This window comes from Pocillopora verrucosa, chromosome 13 (genome assembly GCF_036669915.1).
Source record: "Pocillopora verrucosa isolate sample1 chromosome 13, ASM3666991v2, whole genome shotgun sequence".
Classification (NCBI taxonomy): Eukaryota; Metazoa; Cnidaria; class Anthozoa; order Scleractinia; family Pocilloporidae; genus Pocillopora; species Pocillopora verrucosa.
Window position 1 is genome coordinate 8,375,219 of NC_089324.1, and position 17,834 is coordinate 8,393,052.

Here is a 17,834-nt window from a genome sequence, read left to right on the forward strand (position 1 = left end):
CGTTATACACTTGTTTAATTCAGTAGTTTGAAATTAAAGAGTTTGCTTTCGTCTTATGGCTTAGAAATACAATTTTCATATCGTAGATTAATGCTTAAAGGTGAAAAACCCATCAGCAGCACCAAAACCTGATACGTGACTTTGCTAAATCCTACAACATTCGTTGATCTCAGACTTACTTCAGCCTGAAGGTTTGCATACTAGGAGGGTCTCAATCAGGATAATCAGGGGTTAACCGTTAGGCATAAAACGGTAACAAAATGTAGCTGTTAGGAGAAAAGATCGGCAAATTCTAACCTTTTTAAAGTCGCTATAACGACTTTAAAAAGCTTTAAAAAGCCATCAACTCATTGATACCCTTTTTTAATAGTCTTGATTCGTTGGAAAAGGGACATGAGTAAATATTGATATCGTTATGTCAAATCTTGATGACAGTCATTTGTTTTAGACAAGAAGCTTGTGCCAATGAATCTTCGCACAGGCTTCGTGTACGCTTTTAACTACATTTAAAACAAAACCTTTTTAATACAGTTTTTTTAACATTTTGAGCTTTCGCTAGCGTGTTTTCGGCTAAAAACAAAAAAAATAAAATAAAACAAACCAGAATTTGTAAGACGTCCTGCTATTTTATCAGAGTTAGTGCCTAACTCTAATAATTAAAACATAAAAATGTGAAAACATATTGACGTGAAGGGAAGGTATCTAAGCCTGCATAACGGCAGATTAAATGCCCGGTAGTCAGTCCTGACTGTCGGGTATTTATGCCTGGCTGCACGGTTAAGAAAAAGGATCGCTTCTTTCGGGTGATGACTAATTCATAACTCGGCTATTACTGGAATTTTTAGAGAATCACCTGTTCGCACTTTGTCATGACAGATCATCATCCCTGTCAATAACAATAATAGTTACGGAAAATATCACGCATGTGCAACACCTAAGTCAAAGCTTGCGAATACTTTCCGCTTGCTTTACACTTTACGCAAAGGTCGAAAATATATATTATAAGCCATATTTGTATATAAGAAAGTTTTTATAACCAACATGGTATTGTCAGACGAAACGCGTAGGAGATATTGAAAAGAGCCTTTTTTACCATTTCGGTTCGCGCAGTGCCGCTTAATAGTTTATCATTAAAAAAAATTTTGAAAACGAAACCGACCAGCCATACCAAGTTTATTTCAAAGTGCGAAAGCTTTTTTAATACAAAGTACAAGAGTTACTGTATTACAAAGCGCGACAGTTATTAGAATGTGTGACGATTATTTCAAAGTGCGAAAGAACAGACTTCTATGCCAGCTTTGGTGCAGCCATCTGCAAGAAGAAAAAACAAAAAGAAAAGCTTTTTGTAAAGTTTGTAAAAAAAACATGCGAGAATAATTAAGATATCCTGCTATTGTATTAAGATCAGTGCCAGACGTCATTACTTAAGCATAAAAGATATGCAAACATATTGCTCTGAGTGAAGAGTTATTGGGTTTATCTATCATATCAAACAAGAAACAAATCGAGAGAAACGCAGGAAGTTACTTTGAGCGTTAAAGTACTCATAACTCGGCTATCATTGATGTTTAGCACAACACACTCTAAAGACATATTTCAGCAGAGGTAAATTGAGCTGAGTTTGGGTAAGTTGAGTGATCTCTTTTGCATTTATAAGATCATCTAACAAGTTTCCTTCCTTTATTTGTTTGGGTAAGCTTTCCATAACAAAGCCCTGTTATGGCATATAATGTTCCGTTTACTATAAATAATTATTTGGAAACTCCAGTAATTTATAAAAACTATCATCGAGCTCTTAGGGAGTGCAAGGTACTGTTGGTGTGGAAGTAAAAGAAAGTTGGTCCGGTTTCGTTCGTAAAAATTGTGACGACAAAATAAGTTCTGACGTTTACGAAAGGGGGAAACTGTTACTAATAACAAAAAGAAAAGAAGAAGGATTGGCCAATACAAAATTGCGGATCATGCTAAGTGTGCGTACATCGAGGTATGGATTCACGCGGGAAAGTTTGAAGAGGACGAGAAAAGCGCAATAGTCGCTTGAGGCGCAGCTGAGAACAATGTTATCTGCTTTAGTGCTCTATGACGTAGCTAACACAATTTGTGCACGAAAAAAGCGTTTTATCCTAAATGTCGGGTTTACCAGATATTATCTTGTTATCCGAAAATTGTACCACAAACGAATTGCAAAACGAAATGAAATATACGTGAATAACATTTTTGTTTTTTTCTAAAACTTAGCGAAATGCTTGCCAAAAGAACCCGAATGGTTTAGGGCTTTAATTACGGCAAGATCCTCCATAAACTGAACAGCTTTTGAGCGAGTAAATGGTATTCAAAATAGAGGTAATGCAAATTAAAGAGAGAGGCTTCACCGACATGTTTTTAATTTGTGTAATGCTAAAGGTGATTTAAAAGGCTTCCAAACAAATTTTAAAAATTTTTTTACAATTATTTGTCACAATCTGACACCCGGCATTTACAGAGCACGTAAGGAAAAAGAGCGCATGTACACTTTTAAAAAAAAACGGCGCTGGTTTGGCAAACGAACTCAAGTTCGATGACTGTCCTTACATTTTTCTTTAAAAACATTCAGTGATCTTTCAGGAAGTATTATTCACTTCCATCGATGATTAATGTAAGAAGAATATCCCTGCTCAGTCAGTAAATGGCAAGGAAAGTAATTGTAAGTAAATTCATGATCATGTTCTGAAGTTGTGAGAGTTAGCTTGTTTGTTTGCTGTAATGGCGTGTAGAATTCTGGTCTTTCTTCCACCGAAAAATTTAAGTCAAATGAAACACTTTTTAACTGGACCCAAGGAGAATTTAATGCAGCTTTTTCTCGTTGAATTCCTTCGGTTTTTGTTGTGCAGTTTAAGGTACAAATGATCAAATTGAAGAGACTTGCAAAGACTTGCCGAAAGCGTATTTGTATTAGGACTGAAGACTTCTCTGACCGCTTAACAACGAAAAATTGCTTGAGAGAATTCAGATATCGAATGAATGAAAATTTAACTGAATAAAAATTTAAAATGTCAACAAATACCTTACAGTTTCAACTTTCTGAGTTACTTTTTGAGAAGGATTAAAAGTCAATAAAAACCGTTTTTAGGCCGCGAGTCAACCAATTTAATAATGACACATTTGCGACCACAAATATTTCGAATACAAGTTTTTTGCTGGCAACCAAAGTAATTTGATCTGGGATTGCTTGGAAATATTCCCACCCGGCAGAACGAATGAAAAATTGCAACTAAACTAGGGATGTAGTCGGCGACTCACGCAAGCGTTATCGTGTCCGTGGGCAGAGATGGGAAGATCCGGACTGCACTAACAACCAATCAGAACGTAGGATTCGTTACCGCCCTCTTAGAGAAAAATATAGATATATGTTATTCACAAGCCGGGAGGTCCGTATTGGGAGAAACTGTGCCCTCTGTCTTGAGTGCCGTCCGAGGCCTACCTACTCTGGCGGTACTCAAGACGGAGGGCACAGTGATCTTACGGAACGTGTCATTCACTTCCACCAATGATTAGTGTATGAAGAACACCTTTGCTCAGTCAGTTAAAGGCAAGGAAAGTAATTGTAAGTAAAGTCAGCGATAAGTTTTGAACTTGTGGGAGTTTGCTCGTCTGTTTGCTGCAGTAGCGCGTGTAAATCTGGTCTTTTTTCACCGAAACACTAAAATCACTAAAATAACTAGACACTGACTAAACCCAAGGGAAATTTAATGCGGCTTTTTCTCGTTGAATTTTTTTGATTTTTGTTCAGCAATTTACGGTACAAATGACCAAATTGAACAGAATAGTACCTGAATAGTACAAACTTACTGAAAGCGTGTGTGTAGGAGGACTGAAAACTTTTCTCACCGTTTCACAACGAAAAGATTGTTAGAGAGAATTCAGATCTTAAATGAATGAAAGTTATATCGATTTATTCCATTTAAAACAAGTATCTCAAAATTTTAACTTTTTGAGTTACTCTTTGTGAAGGAGTACAGTTAATTGAAGACTTTTTTTAAGGCCGCGTGTCAACTCACAAATTCATTTCGAAAACAAGTTTTTTCTGGCAACTATAGTGATTTGAGAGCAAGAAAAGAGAGGACTAATAAGTTATTAATCGATTTGATTTGCTTAAAAATACTTTGACCAGCTGGTAAAACAAAATTTATTAGTGAAAAACGGCAACGAAGCTATGCATGTTCTCGGCGACTCACGAAAGCGTTACAGTGCCCGTGGGCAGAGATAGGAAAATCCGGACAGCACTAAGAGCCAATCAGATGGCAGGATTCGTTACCTTGCCCTCTGAGAAAGAAATAATAATAAATATATCTTGACCAATTCGTAATTCAAACAAGAGCTAATTGATGGAAGAGAGAAGCGAAAGTTAGTTATTTACTGACTCTTTATTCTAATATTTGTCGAGGTTTGGTGAGGCTTTCCCATCCAACACCTGCTTGGACAGTACGAGATAAAAATCTTAGTTCTAATACCTGGTAACGGCTGTAGTCCTTGTTCATAAAGGTGATTTAGCGGTAATCATAATTTTGAGAATTTGTGGGTCATACTACACTTCATATTTGTTTCCGCTTTAAAACCGCTGGAGCAAACTGTTCAGCCGGCTCGTGGTGTTTGATTTGTATAGGTAACCACATGATTTTGAGTGCAATTTGGTGTTAATAAGCACGAATAAATGAATGTCACTAAAAGCAGTAATGTGGAGTAGGGAATAGGGAAGGGGAATGGAAGACCTTATTTAATTTCAAGATGGAAGATAAAGGTTGACTTTTTCATTTCAGTCTTTTTGATACAAAACACTTTTACTAAAAATAGATTTGAAGTAACCTCTGAGAATTAAAGAAAAAACAACCTACGCCTCGTGTGATAAAGATTCATAACTCGACTATCATTGGTATTTAGGAACAGCACCTGTCGACATTTAGTATAACCCACTTGACATTTGGAGACATAAATAAGAGAGATAAATGGAGAGATAAATGGAGGCCGAAGTTCCATATTTCTATTCCATTTATAACATGATCTTAAAAGGGTCATTCTTTCGTGTCTTTGGGTAGGCTTTCCATGACAAAACCTCGTTATGGCATATAATACTTTGTTTTCTATGGGTTTTTATTTAGGGACTCCAAGAAATTAAAAAAAACATCGAACTTTTAGAAAATTTATAATCTCGTAATGAACGGATCTTTCAGTTCAAAAGCAATGAAAACCAATATCTGACATAAAAAATTCTTCCGGCTGTTTTAAAGTACAACGGCGAGCAAGTGCCAACCATTGCAAAATGGAAAACCGTTGTAAAAGATAAACAAATTGTTAATTTTTTTCGCCTTTCAACGCGACCCAATGCAATAATCTGAAACGATAACTTCTTTTTAATGAAAAAAATTTTTTTTTCCTTTTTACTGATTTTATTGGACCTCGACTGTGGCTTGGATCATCAAAAAAGCAAAAAAAGAACTCGGCCAATATCCAGCCAACTTGATCTCACGCTTGGTCACTAACGCACTGTATCACATTAGTATCACATCTTAATGCTGCCGACGATTTGTTTTCGTAATCTCGAACAGAACATGTTCATGCGTTCATTTTCAATACGTTCAACTGGTGGAGGCCGTAGGAAACTACAACTAAGCGTTTTGGGTTGACTTCTGAGGTGTAAATTGAGGTATTAATTTTACTGAAAATCCATATGTAACTTTATCTTAGCATAGTTAATTGTGTTGACAGGTACTATTCTAATTAGTCCGTGTGCAGCAAGAGGCACCTACATTCACCTCAGAATGAATCCAAAGTTCTGGCTGGCAACAATGTTTCTGATGTCCCGGATTGGTGTACTCGACGCCAACAGCCGGTGTCATGTAACGGAAAGCTCTATTGGCGGAATGTACCTGAGAGGTCACGTGTTTAAAGTGCATCGCGATGAGTTGCCTGAAGAGTGTTTTTTCCTGTGTGAGGAAGAAGTCACGTGTCAGAGTTACAATGTCGTCATTGGTCAAAACATCTGTGAACTGAACAATCGTACAAAGGAAGCAAGACCGGAAGATTTTATACCGGATCAGAGGAGATTTTACATGAAGCGTTCTAGAAACAGAGGTACCCTTAACGTTCCCTCGACTACCTTTTTGTATTTGCGTTTCTGGGCAGACTTGCTTTTTTAATTTTCCTTTCACGATTACAGAAAACTCAAATTTCAGAGAAACAAAGATTGTAGATACAGATATGTTCCTATGACGAGCCTTTGGATGATTCAATTTCGGGGATTGTTTCATCATTAATAAGGCATTTTAAAATACAGAGACAAGTCAAAATTAAAGAAACGACGTTTTGGAATTATTATCTCATCAACGTCATCTTAGGAAGATAATATTTGACTGCAAAGTAGTTTAACGATGATACTGCAACGTTAGCTTGTTTCGCTTCGTTACTGTTGCTGTCTTCCATCTCATTTCTTAGTCTAGATCTAATAGAGTTAGCACAGTTTTTATTTCATTCTGCTTTTACGCAGGCAGGAAAGTAGGAGCTTTTTTTCCTATACTCTCGTATCACGAGGTATCGAATTGCATGACGGTGGAAACTACCTATATGAAAATTTCTGATGCAGTTCCCCTCGGATCCATCAAAGAACTTCCGGCGGAATCCTGTAATGACATTGTAGTGAGCGAAGGGGAACAGATGGCTGACGGGAAATACTGGATTTACTCTGAAGAGAATAGCGAGGTCATCGAGGCTTATTGTGAAGGTAAATTGTTTCACTAAATTACTCACCTATTTCCCCACTGCCTCTTAAACTTGTTCTCTTATCCTAACTTTTTTTTATATTTACCAAAATTATATCTCGTCGCACTGTTCCAGCACTGAAAAAAGGGGAATTATAGTAAAAAAAAAAAAAGGATTTGTGTTTGAAGAAGATAAGTCAATGACATGAACTGTTCTTTCCCTTATACAAAATTGTTTTAATGGCGAATGGGAATAGATCAAAACTACTATTCAGATCACGACGCCGAAAAAGGACAATGGTTAACCTTTTTTATTACTGGAATTTATTCTGCAAATAGCTTTTAGTTACCATTCGAAAATAGACTGGCTTACAGTGGCTTTTTCTTTCTTAAAACAGTTTAATTAACTTTCAAAACTATCTGCCTATCCTATTTCTTTATCTTAGAGAGCTGGCAAAAGATAAATGGTGAAGAACCTGTCTGCTTTGGAGCCAAAGACAATCAGTATGGTTCCTTCAACATGACAAAGAGTGGACGAGTTAAGACAATGAAGCTTATTCACAAGTCAGGGTCGGTACGCTGCAACAATGTTACTATTTCATCCTTCTGGGGTTGCACCTGGACATCATATAAAGACAATCTGATGACAATCATCACAGATGCCAATAAGAAGGCCATTCTGCCACCTGCCGAGGACTTGAAAGCTTTTAAAACTCCCGGTCATTTTGATAACAAAGAACACTTTTACAGTCTTCCTAAATATCACCATAATTCAATTGAGCTGGTTTTTCGCAACCTCGTCAATCCTTTGTCTGTCTCGAGCAACCAAGAGATGCAGATATGGTACGGACAGGATTGGATAGACCGCGGAGAGAAAGACAACAGCGGTAAAACTTGTGTTGATGTGTATGCATGGTATGAGTGAGTCTGCCCTCTGGAGACCTTGCCTTCGATAATTTTATAACGTAGAATAAAAACATTAGATTACAAATGAAAGCCATTTATGTACAAGATCCTGGGTAACATTTTTAGGAAGACGAACCTGTTCCAATGTTTAAGGACTGCTGTGTCTTCGTTTCTATACTCGACGGAGGGAAAGACGGCAGGGATCAGAATGGTTTTCACTAATATATCGCTCAAGATCACGGAGGAAAGCGTGATAATTTTCAGTCAATTAGTTTTGCTCAGCACGGTACACCGTACTAGGTAGCATGGTACACTCCCATTGCATTCATAGTCGAGTGCCATTTTAACTGTATGAGAAGATTTAATTTCAATAAATTCATGTACATAAGCGGTTATTTATAGTGGGTTTTGAACTCTAGTTCGATTTCGAAAAAGGAAAAAACTAAAGCGAAATAAAACTAAACAATTCCGGAAGACAAAAGAAAGGAAAGAACACAAAACAAAAACAAACACCCTCTCGAAAAATACTCTCCTCAGTTCCGTGAATCAAGTCAATTTTTCATCATAACATGCCAGACCTGTGATCCTTCCTAAAAACTCCCTCAAGTAATTGACGCCAGGAAAAAAACGTCATCTGAGGTCCCTTGACAAAATCAATTCTATCCAAATGTTTTTTTTTATTATTAGTGAAATGATGTACTTTTTCAAAAACGATCAGTAAAGAAAATTATCTATATATTCATTTTTAAAAAATTATAGGGCTGCTTAGAGTTTATGTCGGTCAGCAACTATACGAGTGAACAAAATCTGACAATCGCGAAGCTAGAGAAAGAAATGTTAATCACAAACAGAATTGTTCAACCCAGTTTCCTGTTACCAATTCATAAAGAATATCAAATGCTCATTGGTTACATCCATTCAAAACTTAGAATTTAACAATGCACCATCTTTGAATGGACTTGATGCTTGCGAATGGGACTAAATATGCTAAACGTGATGTGTAAATTGTCCTTTTTACACATTTTTGATGACTTGTAAACTTTCCTATCGCTGTTAGTGCTAGAGTCGGGATGCTGATGATCAAACAACCTCCTCATATTTGTTATATTTTTGATTACACACAGAATACGAGGACACAATTGCGTTACCACTTAACTTAACTCGAACAAAATAATGAGAAACAAAGGATCGTCATCATGGAAAAATCAACGGATACTTGGAAGGGTAATTTAGTATCATCAACTGTGTTGATAACGTGAATTAGCCGCCGTAAAGGGTTTAAAAGCTGACCTTTCGAGCGTTAGCCCTTCGTCAGAGCGATTGAAGGAATTGTGGGTTGTGTGTGGGTTTAAATTCAGAAAATGAAGCTACGCTATTGGTAGGACTATGGTGACGAGAAAACAGGAATAAATTAGTTGAATGAAAAACACTTGTTGATACTGCGCGGATTAAGAGTGCCGAGTAGGGATGCTCACGGGTCCCCACGAGCCCTTTGTTCTCTCGTTACCATATTCCCACCAATAGCGTAGCTCCATTTTCTGCATATAAACCCACACACAACCCACAATTCCTCCAATCGCTCTAACGAATGGCGAACGCTCGAAACTCTTTACGGTGGCCAATTGAAGCTATCAACTCAGCCGATCATACTAAATTACCCAGTTATACTCTCCCACCGACGCAGCACCACAGTTTCTTTAGAAACTTACCCCTTCTATTCGGATACTGGAAAGATCTGGCTCCAGGTGTGTAAATCTTACCCGGTGGATGGTACAGTACATTTTGCTATCACTTTTCTGCTGGAAAGCAATTTATCAGTTGCATTGTGTTATCTCCTCTTTATAAAACTAGGCCCTAAACGTTGAAAATTCTGAATTTTCTCTTTCATCAAATTCAGACTCTCTCTAATAATTGGGGTTCAACGGAATATGCTTATAAACTAGAGCACTGGCTGAGCGCCCCAGTATGAGGGAAGCAAGGAAAGCCTCTCTGAATTTAATTTGAAGAATAAAAAAGGCCTAAGGATGACAATTACTGCCGACTCATTCACGAAAATAGATTTACATGATGATTTGGCAAGGTGTTACCGTAGCCTGCGACAAAATCTTGCCCATAAGAACCAATTAGATTGCAGGATTCGTTGCCATACGCGTGCTCTATTGGAAAAACATATTGCTGATGTATCTAGCCTCTCTGTACGTATTTTATGTTCCTTTTGGTCAAAAAGCTACATTCGATGATAATTGATCAGCTCACTGACTCAATGCTCGGTGAACACGAGCCGTAATTTATGAGGCTTGTTTTCATCAGCGTGACAGATAATACTAATTTTCGTGGTCAGTCATTAGCTACGCGCAGTCGTCTACCGTCGACGTTTTGAGGTATGCCTTATGTTTATATGTTTTTGAACCAGGAGGGAAGGGTGACTCCATTGTTCTCTTGTATGAGCTGTTGTCGAGAAACCACGGCCAGTGCGACGTCACCTAGCAACATTAGAAGCGCTTCGCAAAGTTTGCTCAGCTTAGCGTGAGGAGAGTAACATTAGCTGACAAAGACAAGGCCGTTACAGGCTCCTAGTGGGTTATTATTGACTGATTTGCCGTGATTGTGAAAGCTTTGTTGTAAACATTGTGTGTGAGTTTAACTGTGTATTGTCTTGTGAATGTTTTTGTTTTTTATTTCACAGAATAGTGTCAGAGGTGATCTCTTTGAATGGAGCCATGATTTAAGACCTCTCTCCTTCTTTCAGTTTTTAATCAGTTTTCGGCTTTAACGTTATGTGTTATACCAGTTGCGCTAAGGGCGCACACGTCACCTCGTCAACGCCTTCATCAGTATTAAAGAAAAAAACAAAGATTTGTGACAGTTACAACCCCATTAGCAACCTTTTTTTTAGTTCAGAAACTGATTCAAAGACCCTCCATGTGAGCTCTACTAAAGAGTTTGCGTTCAGGCCACTCCATCCTTCTCCATCAAATTCCTCAGCACATACACAATGGAGCAGACCGCCCCCACCCTTCCCCTTTACGAAAGCCCTACTATGGGAATCAGGTATGATTGCAAGAACCCCTGAATATAAGACCCCTGGATGTAAGAAAAACAATCTAATTTTTAATCGCCCTTTCATTTCCCTGCGTAAATCAGTGACCTTTGACTGAACATTGTTCGCATCCCTAGCGCACAAACCAGAAAGAAACACAGGGTGGAAAATTAAAAACTGGACTTCAACCCAGACACCTAACGCCGCGAGCCCAGCAAATACTTTTAAACTCTGGAGAATACTTTACAATTTTTTGAGAAAGTTCCATGAGAAAACGGTGAAGGAACGCCATCCACCGTCTCCTCGCAGGTGTCTTGAACGTGTTCGAGCTGTATTATATTTAAGCACAGGCGGACCAAGCTTAAGCTGTGAGTTGATCATGTTGAGAAATAAGAGCCATGGCGAAATGATAAGAGTTTGTATGGGAATATTTACGCATGCTCTTGGAAATAAAAAATACAGTCAAACTTCTCAATAAAAATACCTTACTTTCACAGAGCATCGCTTGCTATCTGACTGCTTACTATGTTGAAAAGAACCCATTTTAGCGAGTTATCCATTTCTAGGTTTACTAAGTACATAAGAGAAGCCCTTCTCCCCTTAAATCAGAGGCGGCTTGAGCTGCTTGTGATTTAAGCTGTGACTCGGGGTGGAGGTAGACCCACAAAAAAAACTAACGCGAACACGTCATTCTGGCCTATTACTATAGGAATTTTTTTTAAATTTCTTGAAAATTTCGTGCTTAGTTAAAAAAAAAGGAACAGTCAACTTTCGAAATTCATATTTTGGTACCTTTTTTACTTCGGGAGATAAAGGCTTGATTTTTGAACTTTCAAGATTTTATTTGGAGAAAATGTCAAAAAACAATGGCCTAAAAGGTTTCCGGAATTTTTGAGTCAAAAACATCTGCATTTAAAACTTTGCTCAAAAGCGGAGCTTTAATGGACAAATGGCAGAAACTCTTTTTAGGTCAATACGTATAGATCATATTCCCAATGGAAAACAAACGTTGAATAAACTAATCTTGTTAGCCGTCTGGGCGTTTTTTAAAAAAAGCTTCCTTTCCGCTGATAGTAAAAATTTTGAAAGTGATTGAATATCCCAAGTCAGTGTTAATATGGCTCAGAGAAAATGTATACTTTTATCGGGATAGCTTGAATAGTTTGCATGCTAATTCATTTTGAATGAATGCGCTAATTTTCCTTCTCTGATACCTTAACACGTCGGATGTACTCAGTGAAAAAAGAAGAGGCACCCTTTAAAGAAACTAGCTTTCTCAGCTATTTGCATGCTTGCATAATCATTGTAACATATCCAGTTGATCAAGTTCTTTTGATTTTTTATTACTGTTATCATAAACTCTGATGAAAAGGTTGGAAGAGTGAAACCAAACTTCCCAGGTGAAAAAAATTATATATATATAAACCACTGCAGATGTTTACATGCTGCTGTGAGTGTTTATCAAGTTCCATTGGTCCACTGTTCTCAACTCTCTCTTTGATACAAAAAATTAAAACTTTCAAAGAACACACCTTGAGATCGTTATTGAATGAAGACTATTGAACCAATCAACAAACATGTCGAAGGAAAAAATACAGAAATTTACGATTATTGTAGAAGATATCACTTAGTTGCACTATGTACTTGACCAAACATGACAAGTACCTGGTTCTCAATTTCAGCCCCAAATAACTCAACGTCCACGACACCTCTATCATATCGCATCCCTCCAGTGGCTCAATCCAACCCCACCTCTCCACAAGCCCGACATAACCCCATCCCTCCACCAGCCCGACATAACCCCATCCCTCCACCAGCCCAACATAACCTCATCCCCCTCCACCAGCCCAACTTAACCCCACTTCTCTACTAGCCCAACCTAACCCCACTCCTCCACTAGCCCGACCTAAACCCACTTCTCCACTAGCCCAACCTAACCCCACTTCTCCTTTAGCCCAACCTAACCCCACTCCTCCATTAGCTTGACCTAATCCCACTCCTCCACTAGCCCGACCTAACCCCGATCCTCCACTAGCCCAACCTAACCCCACTTCTCCACTAGCCCAACCTAACCCCACTTCTCCACTAGCCGGACCTGACCCCACTTCCCCACTAGCCCAACCTAACCCCACTCCTCCACTAGCCCAACCTAACCCCACTTCTCCACTAGCCCAACCTAACCCCACTTCTCCACTAGCCGGACCTGACCCCACTTCTCCACTAGCCCAACCTAACCCCACTCCTCCACTAGCCCAACCTAACCCCACTCCCCCATCAGCCCAACCTAACCTCAACCTTCCATCAACCCAGTCAAACCTGACCCTTTCATCAGCTCAGTCCATCACGTCATCATCATCAATTAGAAGTAAGAATTTTTGGTTTTTTTAATGAACATACACTACATGAGACAAAACAAAAAATAATTCTGAACAAATAGATGCACATTCGATTTGAATTGCAGTTTTTTAAAAGAAGTGATATCCAGCATATACCTTTTGTCGAATCAATATTTCCATTTATTATCATCATAGATTATGGCCGACTGCAGCAATCCACCGACGAAGGCAAGAGGGTGTATATATCTTGAGACTGCAACAGGTTAAATTTATCCTCCCACGTATGCCAGGTCATAAATTATTTGGAAATTGAAATTATGATACTCATAATCTGCTTCGAAGAACTTATTTCAACATTTAATGATAAATTTAGATCCATGTTTTTAAAAAATTGTGTCTGGAAAGACATTTTACTTATGTTAGTCCAATGTACCTTTGAATTAAATGTACCTTTTCTAAGTTTTTGACGGACAGCTCCCTTACTGAGCTGAGGTCTTCTTATAGAACACCAACTACAATTTAATTTTTTGACATTGAAACAGTTCATTTCACCATGCTTGATGTATTGATTACCATTCACTGCAGAATTTCGTCCCCATTAAGCCAGTGCAGCAATCAATGATAGTAATGATGATATACCAGTAAAATTAAACATATTTATACTAATCCATTGATAAAGACTGATTATTAGGAAGACGTACATATGATGGTACAATTTTTCTGTGTTTTTAATCTTGCAATTAATGTTAATCAATCAGTGGCAAGGTATAACAGTTTATACCTGTTTGAAGGGCACCTGTTCTGGTTGAAAGAAAACAGGACGTTAGTGTTAAAAATATTTATTTTCTTGGAACGTAAAACAATTTTTAAAAAATAATGTCAACAACCACAATGAGTGGGTTATTGTATCAACTGGTAATACTTTGTGGTTGATCATCCTCAGTCACATGGATTTCAAGCAAATCAAAGTCTGTTGAAATGTATGTTTATCAATTACAAATAAAAATTGCCATCAACAGTTCAACAAACAAATAGTCTCAACCATTACAGGTTGGTTAGTTGGTTAGCGATGTCTTTAAAAGTGGTGAAGATGTCAGTTACTTAATGCCTGAGCTAGTTTAACATGCTAAAATGTCTGAAGCTCCATCAATTGGTTTTTAAATAAGTTATTAGCACTCCTTTGACATTACATGAAAACTGTTCAAGTTAAGAGCGTGTCCACGAGAGCACCGGGCAGTCGTGCTACATGCCATTTCACTGATTTCAATGAAATTTTGTCAGTTTAAAGGGTCTACTCCAAAACTAGAAAAAAACAGACTGGTTTTTGTTTTGGTTTTTTTCCGGGGGGAGATAGACCACCCCCCGGTTTTTCTTGGTTTTCACCAAGGAAATCGCTTCAAATAGGTAAAATGTATGAAGCTCTCACTGCGATGGTATTTAACCGATTACTTTGAGGATTTGCACACATATTTTTACATCCTTAGTTAATGGCCACCACGAGTATCAGTCAGTTTGATCGACGGCTTGTCAATCAACAGAGGCAAATATACGACTGTGTTTTTAGACTTTTCGATTTATCTAAATATTTTACAACTTTGAGGTCAAATATCTCCCGTTGCCAGAAAGCTACAACACTTATCTTAATTACCCTTTATAACCTATCATTTCATAACTGAAAATCATCAAAAAAAATCTTTGGGCACTTCCGTATTTTTGTCTTGGATACCTTTTAAAATCTGCGACTGTGACAAGTTTCTCTCAACCACACCTGTCACGCAATTCTTGCTCTAAACGGTCATTTGACAAAATAAACCTACATTTTTTAGCTCTTTATACAAGATGATTGATCAAGAAAGGTGAAAAATGTGAAAAACTTTCGAGATTTTTTGTAGGAATGGAAAATTTCACGTTTAGAGAGATGCATGTTGGCGAAAAATCAATGGGAAAATCGCAGCGTTTCTTTCTTCAGTCGTTTATTACTTTGAAGATTTGCTAAAATCAGGAAATAGGGCTCTTGTACAGAACAAAACATTCATTAGCCCATACTTTGATCGTCAATTATCATTATCGCACAGTTTACAATAAGGAAACTGTAACAGGAGAGGAGATTTTAAAGTCACATGTCGCCTGCTTGTTGACAAGTTCCCGAGTGTAACAACTTCGGCTTTTCCATACCGCGAATGACGGGAAACTCTGTCCCCCTTATTTGTTAGGAAATATCAATAGCCCCATTAATTCATTAACTATGCCATGTTTCCAGAAAATAAGACTGGAAAATGTTTTTTCCACTTTCCACCATCAAGAAATTCCACGTATAGGAATAGTATTTGTAGGGTTACTGCGTGACCTTTCATGAGAAGTAAAAATTGTTCATCTTTTTTTTTTCAAGAAGACACTTCTAGAAAGTTCCTAATCCTTCTGTTATCTTATTTTCCTGTTTTTTTTACTGCAAATATCATCTGCATTTGCTATTATTTTCGCTGATTGTCATGCCCTTTCCTGCGTGTACGTGCGAGCTGGTTCATATACAGGACTCTTTCGAGTTTCTCTGGGTGGTGTCGGGCTTAGTGTGCAGGTCTGGCTCAAAAGATATCTGCACGCTGCAACACGGTTTCCTATGTTTTCTCCTTTTTCTTTATTTGTATTTTAATTCTCTTGCTTGCATTATCACACATTTATGTTTTTTATTCCCTCAGCACGTTCCCTCAGATTTGGAAGTAGGCCATGAAAAGTCAATATTGACCAGAACTGAAATCCTTTTCTATCACTATTTGTTTCAGAGAACCCCCGTCATTCGTAACTTTATTTCTCAAGAAAATGTGTTTTTATTTGCTATTTATTTCCATTAGGACATGAAACTAGGTCCTGATAAGTTTTTTTGTCTCGTGACTCCCAAAAACTGTGTTTCGACAACATCAATTGAGAAATCAAAGGCAATTACGCCTGAGAAATTTGCTTGTAGCCTTCTACCCTCAGATGGCAACTCCATATAATGAAACGTTCTAAGACCTCTGTAAACTAGAAACATTGCGTAATGTTGAGGGGTGAAATATTTACACTTAATCTGTGACCCTCAAACGGATCACGCTCTCGTACACGCAACGTCCGGAAAATGTCACGCATGTATAACACCGTAGGCGCACCTGGCGAATTCTATCCACTCACTCTGAATATTACCCGAGTTGTGTGACCTCATGTAACGAATGTACTCGACCTCCGGTATTTCTGTCGACATGATCCTTTGTTTTGTCGTCTAAACTTAATCCCCTGACATTATTGAGGCTGGCAAAAAAATATTTATTTTTTGGTAAATATTTTTGTCCGACATACTTTTTCTATGTCGAAAAGTAGCATCAAAACAGAGACAGTTTTAACAATGACCGATATGAGAGAATCTACTGAGCTTCTAGCTTTTAAAAGACAAAAGGATTGTTATAAAGTTACTGTAAAAATTTTCTTGTGTAATTTTGTTGTTCTATCGTGAGACGAACTCAAAGTCCGGCAAAATTTATTTGCCAGCGACTATGAAATATACATAGTGTGCCTAACTGTCGCCACCTTTTATTGACATATTGAGGCATAAATCACTACAATTTGTAAATATATCTTGACATAACACACTCTTACCTAGTTTATTTATGATTTTATAAGACCAATAAGCTGTTTCGGTCATTATATTACGCTTGGGTATTACTTTTTGCCGGGAGCCCAGGTTTTACGTTGTGTTTTCCCCTATCCCAGTTATATCAGAAGCTAGTCACGCAATAATTGATACCAACACAAATGAATATTTACCCTGTATGAAGACTTTTGTTTATGTTGAATTAACAAATTACAATATGTTACTTTTGTGGTCACTAATCGTTGTTTCAATGGTAGCGTGGCAGTTCAAAGCGGGTTGTTACTTCAACGCTATTGAAATTTATAGTGTTCTGGCAGGAAAGCAAAGCATGATGCTCTGGGAATAAAAACTCTTAGGGGCCTTTTACATGATATCGGAATGAGTTTTGTTCAAGAATGAGTTCATCCCGGTTGCCACATGATACCAGAGTAAAATTATTCGAAACGAGTCATTTCTGAATGAGTTTATTGAGGTTTTCATTCCAGCACGAAACACTTATTCTGGACGACCTTTAGTACCTGTATAAAGTAAACGCGGTACGACACTCATATCTGTATGAATCCTCTGTAGGAGCGAGGGAAACATAGAAATTGGAGGTAAATACTTGTTTTTACTACTTGTTTTTATAATCTAAATTATTTTGCATGTAAACGTGGTATGAAATTCATTTCATTCCGGAATGAAACCCATTTTGGAATAATGTGAAAGGTACCTTAGGGACGGACCATGAGATTTTTGATGCGGAGGGGGGGGGGGGGTCTTTTGCTAATTGTACGATTTGTTTTCTTTCATTGAGACTTTGACCGATTTTTTTCAGGGGTTATTGCCCAACACCCCCCCCCCCCCCCCCCCCCGCATCAAAAATCTAATGGTCCGTCCCTAAGATGCTATCAAGTCCTACAACTTTTCCTGTGATGAAAGAATTTGGATATATATGTATTACTCGCGTTGTTGTTGTTTTTTTTTACATTACCGAGCGAATTTCAAGTGATAATTTCAGTAAGTAAGAAGCAACAACAAAAGGATTCCTATCAAAGCGAGGTGCCATTTTCAGTTACACCTGGTCGGACACCTTGAAAACAAAGGATAACACGCAAGCAGTTTACTGCACTGAATTTGACATGAAAATAATTCTGAGGCGTCTTTGAGAAGAGGAAAAGGCTTGAACAGTAGACATCGCAAGATCTTTGGCTATGTTA

At 37.9% G+C, this 17,834-nt stretch overlaps 1 protein-coding gene across 3 annotated transcripts; it reads left to right on the forward strand.

Annotated features, from left to right (window-relative positions):
• The first annotated feature begins 1,488 nt into the window (after nucleotides 1–1,488).
• On the forward strand, nucleotides 1,489–8,016 carry LOC131783135 (uncharacterized). Of its 3 annotated transcripts, none has more exons than XM_066160248.1 (4): nucleotides 1,489–1,625; nucleotides 5,743–6,108; nucleotides 6,617–6,754; nucleotides 7,178–8,016. In XM_066160248.1, exons 2-4 carry the CDS (start codon nucleotides 5,796–5,798, stop codon nucleotides 7,654–7,656), a joined length of 930 nt encoding a protein of 309 aa, XP_066016345.1. In that variant the 5' UTR covers nucleotides 1,489–1,625; nucleotides 5,743–5,795; the 3' UTR covers nucleotides 7,657–8,016. The 3 variants fall into 3 exon arrangements, with proteins under 3 accessions (XP_066016345.1, XP_066016346.1, XP_066016347.1); XM_066160249.1 differs by having other exon boundaries at nucleotides 5,759–6,108; XM_066160250.1 differs by lacking the exon at nucleotides 1,489–1,625 and adding an exon at nucleotides 2,553–2,683.
• Nucleotides 8,017–17,834: the final 9,818 nt, after the last annotated feature.